Raw genomic sequence first — 12,026 nt, 5'->3', positions numbered from 1 at the left:
GTGTGGGGAATGTCCGGGAATCCCGACCCCGGGTGTCCCTTGTAGGTGCTTCCAATGCAAGGCAGGCATCGAAGACCTCAATTTCCCTGGAAACTGAAACAGAGTAAAGGCGACAAACCCTAAACCCCAGTCCTTCAACCCTGGAGTGCCGAGAGGGGAAGGGCACCTACAGCCTCGAGGGTGGGGACGCCAGAGAGCCCGCGTCAGCCCAGGGCGCGGGGTTCGCCCACCCGCGGAGCCGCGGCGCCCAGCCGGGAACTTCTGGCGCGAAACGGCAGGCCCCGCCCGAGGATCTGCCACTCCCTACTCCTAGCCCCCGGGTGAGCGTGCCGCTGCCCACCGCCTCCAATCATGACTCTGCTCCGAGCGTTTTAAATATGCATGGGCGCGTCACGTAGTAGGAATCGGGATCGGTCCATAGGGAGGGAGCCAATATCTATATAAATGTGGCCAGGGTGGGCCGAGTAGAGAGGGAGGTGGGGCGGGGGTCTAACAGCCCCAGTGATCGCAGCCCACGTTGGCAACGCCGGTGAGTTGCTCCTCTCTTTGCTCGCCTTTGCTGCTTCTATCAAAGGAGTGCTGACCCGGGGAGGAGGTGGGAGGTGCCCGCGGATGCCGGGAGGGAGCGGTCCCGAGGCAGTCGGCACCCGGGAGAGGGACTGGCATTTGGGCCCAGAAGCCGTCGGGCTAGAGGAGGGCACCTTCCCTCAGGGCGTGTGGTCACAGCCGCCTTCTGCTATACCAGTCTGCTTCTAGAGCGACGTCCTTTTTTCCGAGATCATAAATCTCGGTTTTGGCCCGCAAGTCCCAGGCCCTTTCCGGACCGAACAGGTGAGCACTGCGCACTCCCAGCGCCTCAGCTCTCGCGCCCCCGGCGCTCCGAGGCGCCAGATCCCCGCAGGCTCGCCATGTTCCCCTGGGGGCTGAGCTGCCTGTCGGTGCTGGGGGCCGCGGGCACCGCTCTCCTGGGTGCCGGCCTGCTGCTCAGCCTGGCCCAGCACCTCTGGACGCTCCGCTGGACGCTGAGCCGGGACCGGGCCTCCGCCCTGCCCCTGCCCAAGGGTTCCATGGGCTGGCCCTTCTTCGGCGAAACGCTGCACTGGCTAGTTCAGGTGAGTAGCTCACACCCCAACACGGCCCCTTCCTCCCTGACTCCCACTGGACCCTCGGCGCTCACAGTGTCCCCAGGTTCCTAGTCGGCCTCATCCTGTCGCCCAGGGGCCCGGAGAGCATACACAGCCCTCGCCTTTGCTCAACTCCTCCCTTGAAGGGACGGTTTGTCGCCGGAGTTCTCCCCAGCGCAACTTAAAAACACGACTCGACACAACGCCAGGGTGAACAGAGGGGTTCGGAGAAGCATTCGCCCTATACCCTGCAAGCACAGAATCAGGAATCAGAGGCACTTCTCAGGCGCTCACGCCCCCATTCTGAGCCTCAGTCTCATCTCACCAATTGGAACAGGGGCATCTACATTTCCATGGGGTAGTCTCGAGGCCCATTTGAGACTCGGTTTTGTATAGCGACGCGCCAGCCTGGAGCAGGGAGTCGTTAGCAAGGGGCGGTTGGGAGGCCTGGGCCAGACCCCCGGCCGAGGCCCAGCGGCTCCAGCCTCCCTCCGCCTCGCTCGCAGGGCTCTCGCTTCCACAGCTCCCGTCGGGAGCGCTATGGGACAGTGTTCAAGACGCACCTGCTGGGCCGGCCGGTGATCCGCGTGAGCGGCGCCGAGAACGTGCGCACAATCCTGCTGGGCGAGCACCGCCTTGTGCGCAGCCAGTGGCCGCAGAGCGCGCACATCCTACTGGGCTCGCACACGCTGCTTGGCGCGGTTGGGGAGCCGCACCGGCAGCGGCGCAAGGTGAGCTAAAACCAAAGGGGCCGTTGGGACGTCAGACATGCGGTTCCTGGGCACCTGTTGTTGCCCAGGCTGGGCCTAGGTTTTAGGGGCACACTTTGAAGCTGCTGGCAGGGACCCCTGGCTAAACAGTGGTGGCTTTGGGCCAGTCCCTTACCTTTTTCCCCCGCTTTGGTTTATAAAGCCGGGACTGGGCCTTAAGGGACCTTTCATCGCCAATCTCCTGTGTGTGATTCTGATACCAGAATGGTGGAAAGTCAGACTTGGAGAGGGACCGGGGACGACTTCCTGGAAGAGGTGGCATCTGGAGCCTGGATGGATGGGAGGGACTGTATACATCAGATATCTAGAGGGAATGGCGAGTACAAAAGCCAACCCATTTAGGTCCGGGCCGCTGAGAAGGGGACCGAAACTGGCCTTCTGGCTCCTCCGGAATCGCTGAGCAGAGGAAGCCGGACGGGCCGCGGCCAGGGCTGACCCCGCGGGCTCCCCACAGGTCCTGGCGCGTGTGTTTAGCCGCGGGGCTCTGCAGCGCTTCGTGCCCCGCCTGCAAGGGGCACTGCGGCGCGAGGTGCGCTCCTGGTGCGCGGCTCGCCGGCCCGTTGCTGTCTACCAGGCTGCCAAGGCACTCACCTTTCGCATGGCTGCGCGCATCCTACTGGGCCTACGGCTGGACGACGTACAGTGCGCCGCGCTGGCCCGGACCTTCGAGCAGTTCGTAGAGAACCTCTTCTCGCTGCCCCTGGACGTTCCCTTCAGCGGCCTGCGCAAGGTACTGGCACTCTGGCCTCGGACCTTCGTCTTGGGGATCCCCAACGTGGACGGGTCTTCCAGGCGAAAACAAGGCTCCCTCGGCGCGCCTCACGCCTCACCTCCGGGGGGAGCGAGGATGGCCCAGGGTGGGGAGGTGGCGTGGTGTGGCTGTGGGTGTCGGGGCTGACCTCTGTCCTCACTCGCTTTGTGACGGGGGGGGGGAGGGCGGGGCGCAGATCCTCTCTGGGCCAAGCCTCCAGGGATGCGCGCCAGACCCACCAGTAGCTGGCTTCCTGACTTTGGGTCCGGGTGGCGGCCGCCCAACCAGTGAGGCTCGAACCCCGGAATGCTGCCCCTTGGCCCGGCCTCCAGCCTCTTGGGAAGCCCAGATGGCAGCGGAACCGATGGGAGCACAAGCGCCTCCTAGACTGGGTTGGAGAGGAATGGGTACCGGCTCCCCGTCTGTGCCTCCGGGCATACTAGTTTCCAGATCAGAGAACCGCTGCTTCTTCAGACTTCAGAGCGATGGGCCAGGCCCAGAGAGCAACTAGGAGGCTGCATTTGCCTCTTCTTTGTCTGTGAGCTGGGGCTTCTCACTGTACCAATGCCTTGGTTTTCCTCACCCGAATAAAAATAACAGTTATGTATGAAGGGACATGCCTTAGGCTGATCGCCTTAAATATATTTTCTGAGTTAATCCTCTCAGCCTGCAAAGTGTTCTTTTATTGGTGAGGAAACTGAAGCTCAGAAAGGTTAAGTGACTTACCCAAGATCACACAGCTAGTAGGGGCAGAGGCAGGATTTGAACCTGATTTCCTATGATCTCAAAACCCAAGTGGTCAGATGCTTTCGCTATGCTTGCTCCCTGAACTTCCACCCTCTTGCCTACCAGCTTACAGAGGCTAATGCTTAGAACATCCGGGAGTGCTCTCTAAGCCAGAGCTTTTCTGGATGCAACAAAGTGTGCCTTCCTCTCTACACTGGTGCCCACTGCCCCTGCCTGAGTCTAGTGCAGAGAAAGGGCAATGGGCTGACTCCACCTGACTAGACTCTGTGCCAGGCCTGGGCACTCAGAGCTGTGTGACTCTGGGCAATTGCTTAACCCCTCTGAGCCTCAGCATCCTCTTAGGGTGACAGTAACTGCTTGCTTTGTCTCAAAGGTGGAATGTGATAATCAAGAGAGAATTAGGTGTAGAGATAGTGGATAAGTTCTTGAGCATTCACTGAGCCCCTACTATGTGCCAGACATGGAGCTAAGTTGAGAAGCCTGACACCTGGATCTCAGCAGAGCCATGACAGCCCCAGGAAGATCTGGGGGGTAGGTGTACAGGCCTAGCCCCCTCAGCCTTCCTGCCCCACCTACCTTTTCTCCCCACGCATCAGGGCATCCGAGCACGAGATCAACTGCATCGGTACCTGGAGGAGGCTATTGCAGAAAAGCTTCGTGAAGACAAGGCTGCAGAGCCAGGTGATGCCCTCGACATGATTATCCACAGCACTAGGGAGCAGGGCCAGGAGCTCTCAGTGCAGGAGCTGAAGGTAGGTGGTGGGAAGGTTCTACGTTTCCTCCTTTTGCATTCCTAGCAGGTCTCCATACAGGTGCTGCATCCTGCCCCCAGCAGGGTCCTGTTCGGCCCCACTTGAGGAAAGTGTGGAAGACATGAATCCGAGGCCCTTGCTTACAGGTTCTGGCCACAAACAGCTCTGCTTCCCCCCGCTTCTCTGTCACTCCATGCCTTTGCCTCTGCTGTCCCCCCTGCATATGAGGCCCTATCCACTCCTTTTCCCTATAGACCCTAAGGGTTCAGGATCAAGCTCCACATCCTCCTTGAAGCTCCCTCTTCTTCCCAAAATGGACACTGTCCTTCCATGAGCCATCTTGTCACCTGGGACCTTTAACCTCTGTTTTGCCACTGAGGTCTCCCCTGAGAATTAGAGCCCCTCCCCATTTATGTGTAGAGCACAGGCAGTGGAAAAAAGGAGAACCACTTTGGAATGGCCCCCGGGACCTGCTGGAGAACCCAAAAAGGAGTGGAGAGGCTGGGGAAGGTTAGAAATGGGAAAACTTCAACCCTTCCAAAAGGAACTCTCAGCCTTTCTCTGGGCCTTAATATCCCATTTTCCAAGAGCCATGAAGGGTGGGGCTCAGCCTTAGTTTCTTCTTTGAGTATGGGTCTAATAGTCTTTATCCTGACTCCTGGGTGATTATGAGATCTGGAAGAATCCAGGGGGTTAAAGTAGATGAGCTCATGAGTCCTGGGAGAGCCCCTGGATAGGAACAGTTCTCGGCTGTGAAGGGGAGTGCTTGAAAGGGCTGGGGAGGAGATGACAACACCCTCCAGGTCAGGAATCTCCAGTTCTGGTCTGGGCCTCAGGGACAGGCCAGGCAGACGAGGCCTAGCCAGGAAGGACGTTGGGGCTCCCATGTTGTCCAGGGCAGGCAGTTATACTTGGACCAGGTCATTCATTCCAGAGACATTATGATGTATCTGTTTGGTATCAGGCTCTATGAGGGGACTGAGGATATAGCCCTGAGCAAAACACAGCCCCTGCCCTGGAGGTGCCAGAGGGGAGGGGTACACATTCATCCTACGATCACACAAATCAATATAGAAACACAAACTGTGGGTGCCACCAGGAGCTGGGAGGGCAGAGGGAGGCAGTGAGGGTGAGAGCTAGTGCTTGGAGGATGAAGCCACCAGGCCCCTCCTCTGTCCTTCTTGGTCAGTGCAGACCGGGAAGAGGTTTAATCATTCCCTGGACCACTCCACTAAGCGGGAGGAGGAGGCCATGCTGCCGCCTTTGCTTGGAGGCTGGCGCCACTGCTGCAGGTGCCTTCCTCGTCCACCTACCCCCATCCCAGGTCACGGTCAGGACGCCCAGCAAGGGTTGCAGGCGGCACCACCAGGTGGTTAGGAGCACTGGACCCCCGAGCCCGACTGCTGGGACACCCCCCCCCCCCCCCGCCCAGCTCCTCTTGGAGCCTCAGTTTCCACCCCTGTAAAACGAGGGCAGTAATTGTGCCTCAGAGGATTGGGATGAGAATCGAAGGAGTTAATACAGGTAAAGCACTAAGAACCGCATACAGAGTAAGCTCCTAGCGCTGTCTCTGGGAGCCCTTACAAAGATCCTGGCTTTGGTCGTGGCTGTATGTGGCTTTCTCGAGTGGCTGACTTGGGATTCGATCGACCCCGGGCCCGTGCACGGAGCCGCCACTCTGGCTTCCGCGCACCGGTAAATTTGGGCCCGTTGCTTCGCAGCCATGGGGCCGTGAGGCCTTGCGGCCGGGGCCCGCTGCCGCAGACTCAGCGCCGCCCCGGCTGTCTTGCAGGAGACGGCTGTGGAGCTCCTCTTCGCCGCCTTCCTCACCACGGCCAGTGCCAGCACGTCCCTCGTCCTGCTGCTCCTGCAGCACCCGGCGGCCGTCGCCAAGATCCGGCAGGAGCTGGCGGCGCAGGGACTGGGGCGCGCGTGCGGCTGCGCGGCGGGGGCCGCGGGGGGCGGCAAGGGGCCCCGGCCCGACTGCGGCTGCGAGCCCGACCTCAGCCTCGCGGCGCTGGGCCGTCTGCGCTACATCGACTGCGTGGTCAAGGAGGTGCTGCGCCTCCTGCCGCCGGTGTCCGGGGGCTACCGCACCGCGCTGCGCACCTTCGAGCTCGACGTAAGTGCGCGCGCCCGGCCCCCGCCACCTGCCGCGGGGAGGGCGGGGCCGGGGGATTAGGACGGCGAGGTCGCCTCCGCCCATGAAATGGGCTGAGCTCAGTCCCATTCGCCCCCGGATACACGGTTGAGGGACGCAATGCCTGGCGCCTGGCGAGCCGACAAGGCTAAGAAGGCTTTCGGCAGCGGTGAGGGTCAGTCAATTCAATGAGAACTGAGGTTTATTTGTTTTTGATTTTATTTATTCGATTGAGGGAGGGAGAGAGAGCACGAGCAGAGTGAGTGGCAGAGGGAGAAGAGGACTCTCCGCTGAGCAGGGAGCCCTACGCGGGGCTCAATCCCGGGGACTCTGGGATCGTGACCTGAGCGGAAGGCAGACGCTTAACCGACTGAGCCACCCAGGCGCCCTAGACCTGAGTTTGAGAATAAAAACATACTTTTCTCCGCGCAGCACCACCCCCCCTTAGCCAGTGAGTGCGGGTGGGGAACAAGGAGAGCCTCCCCCCCCCCCCGTGTCCCGTACGCCACTCCCCTACTTCCTCACAAGCTCAAGCGACCCGTCATTGTTACCCCGGCTTGTCTCCATCTATAAGACCTTGGGCAATTCCCTCCTCACTCTGGATCTCAGTTTACTCTCTGGAAGGACGTTGTCTTGGTCCCTTCCAGGTCTGACACGTCAGTCAGGTGATGCCAGGGCTGTGAGACACAGTGGCAACGTCAGAGAGTGGAGCCCTTCTTTGCCAAACTGAGGGTGTTTGCCTGAATGGCTGTCACTGCAGGCAGAGACTGGGCACCTCCTTCCCGGAGCCTTACTTTACACAGTGAACGAACATCTGTGGTACCGGGGGTCCTCTACCCTGGAGGAGTTGGTGGCGGGGAGAAAGGAGGCCAGGACCGATAGTTTCATCCCAAACTGGTGTGAGGAAGATAGTGGTCGTTAGTGCTGAATAACACCGAGACATTTTAGGGGCTGACATTTGACATGGAGCAGTGAAGGGTTAGGTTGGGGACAGCACATCAGCCTAAAGGGGACCATCAAGATAAAGGTGGGTGGATTTAGTGAGATGTTTAGAAGTGTCTTGGAAGCTGCATCTTGGAATTCAGACTTCATTCTACAGTCTAAGGGAAACAGAGGAAGGGGAGCACAGGTCCACTAGGGGGAGCAGAGAGGGAGCCATCCTCCAGTTTACAGATGGGAAAACTGAGGCCTAGAGAGGTGAGAGAGAGAGAGCGCGCTCCTTGTTTAGGCTAGGGAAACAGGATAATGGGGGGGGGAGGGTTGGAAGACATCAAAAAGTAGAATAGTGGAAAAACCTGAAGGTGGGTATAGGAAACATGAAAGCTGCCTTCCAACATTTTAAGGATGCCTGGTTTTAATTCCCATGTGCGTCTTCTTAAAGTGTGGCTGCCAGACCTAAATATTATTGTACAACGAATGGATGGGGGTGTTGGTGTTAGAGTGTCAGTTTCAGTTCAGTGCCAAGAAGAGCTTTATAATTGAGCTGACCATAGAGGAATGAGGGTCCCTGTCCTTTGTGTTGTTCCCGCCCACGCGGAGGGTGGGTGCAAAACTAGAACTTAGGTCTCTTGATCTAATGTCAGAAGAAAAAAAGACAAAAAACACTGAAACACAAACAACAATAGATCACATTTAGTGATCATTGATATATATGCCAGACCGTTATTCTAGTCTCAAGACAACAAAACGGGCATTTTTGTTCTTATTTTATCAATTAAGAAACTGAAGGTTAGAGAGCTTGATTATCCAGCCTTAGGTCACACACCTCACCAGAGAAGGAGCTGAAATTGGAACGCAGAGCGTTCTCCTAGCTTGCGGGTTAGGCGTGCGTTCCTGCAGCCCCCGAGGTGGAAGGTGGGTTCAGGACCCGATTCCAAGCGCCTCGTAGTCAGGCGGGTCTCCTCACTTCCCCGCAGGGCTACCAGATCCCCAAGGGCTGGAGCGTGATGTATAGCATCCGGGACACGCACGAGACGGCCGCGGTGTACCGCAGCCCGCCCGAGGGCTTCGACCCCGAGCGCTTTGGCGCGGCGGGCGAGGATGCGCGGGGCGCCTCCGGCCGCTTCCATTACATCCCCTTCGGCGGCGGAGCGCGCAGCTGTCTCGGCCAGGAGCTGGCACAGGCGGTGCTCCAGCTGCTGGCGGTGGAGCTGGTGCGCACGGCGCGCTGGGAACTGGCCACGCCTGCCTTCCCTGCCATGCAGACCGTGCCCATCGTGCACCCGGCGGACGGGCTGCGGCTTTTCTTCCACCCGCTCGCGCCTTCGGCAGCGCGAGATGGGCTACGCCTCTGACCCGCTGCGCTTTGGGACAGGACTTGGCCAGTGGCGGAGGCGCGCTGTCAGCGCCGCCCATCTGCGGTTTCTTAGTGCCAGGTCGGGCGCTCGTTCAACAAACGGTCACCGAATGCAGCTCTCTGCCAGACTCTGAGGGAGGAGGAGCGCGGGCCGGAGCAACGGCGCCCCGCAGAAGCGCCCAGGCCGGCGGGAAGGTTCCTCCTGCGCTCTGCGCCCCGAGGAAGGAAGGGTCGTGAGCCTAGCCTCTTAAGCCTTTCCCAGTATCTCCAGGCAGAGATGAAGGGAACAGATCTTCACCAGGAGTTGCGGGGCCTCGCCTTCCGGCGCCAAGCCCGGGAGATTGCCTGGATCTTGGGGTGGCCGGGAGGATTGCTAGGGCAGGAGTGGACCGCGCCAGAGACCCAGCGGACGCGGCTGGACCTGCAACCCTTGAGAGGAAGCGCATCTCCGGCCTGGCTTTGGGCCATAGTAAGACACACCGAGAAGGCGCCCAGCGGAAGGCCCTCAGGCAGCTGACCTCGGCTTGATGCGCTGAGGCCACTCTGCTGGTCTCAGTCTCGGCGGATACTCAGAACTCTGGGCGCTTCCAGGGCTCTAAATGGCTCAACATCATTGATTCCGCTGGTGACTTCGTAAAAGAAAAATTCCTACTTCAAGAACGCGTTTAATCTTCCCATATATACAGGGGAGAATAGGCATAGAGAGATGTCTCTAAGGTTGGATTATTTTCATGGGAGGTTGACACATAATCAGAGAGGTTTGGGATATTTCTACCCAAAACAGGAAGGCCAAGAAAAAAGTTTCCTGGCAGCAGTTGAGTGAGGAGGCTAGGGCTTAGCTGGGCAGCTGCTCCCTGGTGGGAAGGTGTGGTGTAGTAGGGGTTGGAGGATACCCAGGGAACCCCCCCCGCCAAGAGTATGCCAGAGCTTTCCTCCTGAGCAGAGCCCAAAAGCTGGACTGAGAATTATCCCTGTAATAGTTGGCTGCAGAAAACTTCCCAGTTTACTACCTCCACCTACTCCACTGCATAGGAGAAACAGGCAGAAGACTCCCCTGAGGAGCTAGCAATGGGCTCCTGGACTCCTTGGCCAGTGCTGTCCTCCACCTCATCACTTACTCCCTGTTTCAGCCTCTGGGCCTGTCGCCACTATGTAGGGCTCAGTCCTTTGTCCTTTCATAGTGATCCCTAGGTTGGCTTAAGGACTCCAACACAGAGGTTTCCACCAGGGTTTAAATCAAAGCCAAGAGCCTCCAGCATCACCATTCCCAACAGCCCAGTGCAACCTGCCACCCATCTTCAGACTGGTCAGCTGGACATGATGGGTGAGCCCGGGAAGTTGCCGCCCAGGCCCTGAGCTGACCCCTTAGTGAACCAGAAGGAAGCTGGTGCCCTTCTGACCTTATGCTTAAGGTGGATCCCCGGGGCCAGAGGGAAAGGGGGAAGCAGCAGGCACACGCAGGGTCGGTAGCTCAAGAGCTCAGCGGGCCCTTCCGAGCTCGGCTGACACTGCCATAACCCCCATCCAGGGCAATTCATCACCCACTGCTGACCACAGACCCGGCGCCAGGCCCTGGGCTCGGCAGGCCCTGGAGCCAGCAAAAGTGGCAGAATTGGGGCCTGCCCTCAGGGTGCTCCTGAGGCTGCAGAGACCACACCAGGGCTGAGAAGCTCCCACCAGGGAGGGGGCAGGAGGACCAGGGCTTGGGGTTGATTCTGAATGGGGGAGAGAAGAGCAATATGGGGAGGAGGTTTTCAGAAGTCCCCATGGTGTAGGTGGTTCCAAGAGACTTGGTTTACCTGTTCTGGGACCTGTACTAACTATAAGCTCCAGTAGGGGCAGCTCCAATTTCCCATTGATAATACCCTTTTCAGTAATTTCAGGGAACACCTGAACTCTTATTTAGTAGCTCCAGATTCTCTGAGGAAGGAGCATTCTGGTTCTTGCCTTCCTGGACCGCATATGCTTAGGAAGAAGATAGACCATAAACTAGCAAACAAAGAGCACCAGAATGCAGACTGGTGCTAAGTGCTCTGGAGAGAATAAAACAGGTCTGTAAGACACCGTACCTGGGGGCTGAACCCTGCAGGGTGGGAAGGGGAGACTTCTGTGAGGAGGTGACATTCAACTTTGGAAGGAACCAGCCAGCGGTGACCTGGGAAAGGTGCTCCCCAAGCAGAGGAAACAGCAGGTACAAAACCCTGCGCCCCCAGACGGGAGTGAGTGCTCAGGAGGTAGGAAAGGGTTGGAGGGGAAAAGGTGGAGGAGGGGTGCTTCTGCTGCCAGAGCTCACCTGACTCCAGTCTACCTCTGGGTCCTCACTCCCCTCCTCCAGCAGAAAACTACTCTCCACCCCCAGCCCTTTGCAACAGGGAGGCTGTTTTGTAAACATCTTGGAAATATTTTGTTTTCCAGTGAACCAATCCTCCTCCCCGCCCACCACCACCCAAGAAAGCTTGGCAAGTTCTCTAATCAAAGTTCTTATCGGGCTGATAATTTATTGACCCCTTCCTCCATTCAAGATGCTCTTTAATGATCTCCACTCTCACATTTAATCCTTTCCTGCCGGACGCCCCCGCGGGTCTCGATGGGCAGATTTATTAAAACTCCCCGCCTCCCCCGGCAATTTCCAGCACGCAGGCCCCACTCATCTTGTGACCCGGCGCGCACTGAACTTGGCGAGGTGGCCCTGCCGAGTTCACTCGGATGTCACGGTCCGGCCTGCAGGGGTCACAGGCAGGTCAGGCCAGAGGATTGGGAATGGGCCCCAGGTCACGCCCCCGCTCGCCGGTTTTGCTCACCGGCCGGAGCAAGGTCTCGAAAGGGGCGGGAGCAGGATTTCTGAGATTAGTTCTAGCGCGTCTCGCCAAGTTTCCGCCGGTGCCCCGAAGTTGGCCCGCACCGTTTACAGTCGCCGAATCGTGAGAACAAATGACAGTGGGAGAGACCCTTCCCTAGAGCCTCTGAAACGCCGAGTTCCAAGCAAGCCCTATGGCGACTCCGGCTTGGAGCGCTGCGGGGACTGCGCGGTCCCTACCCCTCCACAGACATTTTCCAATCCCGCCCGCTTTGGGGACCACCGCGGGTGGGCCACGTATTTAACAGCTCTTAGGATCAAAGAGTTTTCCATTTCCAAGGGACGCTTTCCAAGGCGTGCGGCGTGCTCCTGCAAGAGCGGGAGTTTAGTTTTTAAAAAACGTACTTCATTCTGTTTTGTTTTCGGCGCCGCGGGTGCGTTCGGCTCTCCAACCGAGGATGCGTGTGGGCCGGCCAGGTGGGAAGTGGGGTGCGCACGTGCACTTTCCGCAGTGTCCGAGCTCCCCGCACTGGCTGCAGTAGCAGCTGACTGCAGTTGGGCGAAGGCCAGCCGACCCGCTTCCCAGTACGGTTTCACTCAACACTCGCATTAGGGGCCGGCAGAGGCCGGGTTGAGGGTAGAGCACCCC

At 58.7% G+C, this 12,026-nt stretch overlaps 1 protein-coding gene across 1 annotated transcript; it reads left to right on the top strand.

Annotated features, from left to right (window-relative positions):
• The first annotated feature begins 908 nt into the window (after positions 1-908).
• Positions 909-8,578, top strand: CYP26C1 (cytochrome P450 family 26 subfamily C member 1). The gene is made up of 6 exons (XM_028098858.2): positions 909-1,112; positions 1,631-1,855; positions 2,349-2,624; positions 3,989-4,144; positions 5,937-6,266; positions 8,201-8,578. The coding sequence occupies exons 1-6, from the start codon at positions 909-911 to the stop codon at positions 8,576-8,578; spliced, it is 1,569 nt and encodes a 522-aa protein (XP_027954659.2).
• Positions 8,579-12,026: the final 3,448 nt, after the last annotated feature.

Source organism: Eumetopias jubatus, unplaced genomic scaffold, assembly GCF_037043125.1.
Source record: "Eumetopias jubatus isolate StellerSeaLion01/CBP00866 unplaced genomic scaffold, mEumJub1_p1.0 scaffold_17, whole genome shotgun sequence".
Classification (NCBI taxonomy): Eukaryota; Metazoa; Chordata; class Mammalia; order Carnivora; family Otariidae; genus Eumetopias; species Eumetopias jubatus.
This window is presented reverse-complemented; position numbering and strand designations above follow the sequence as displayed.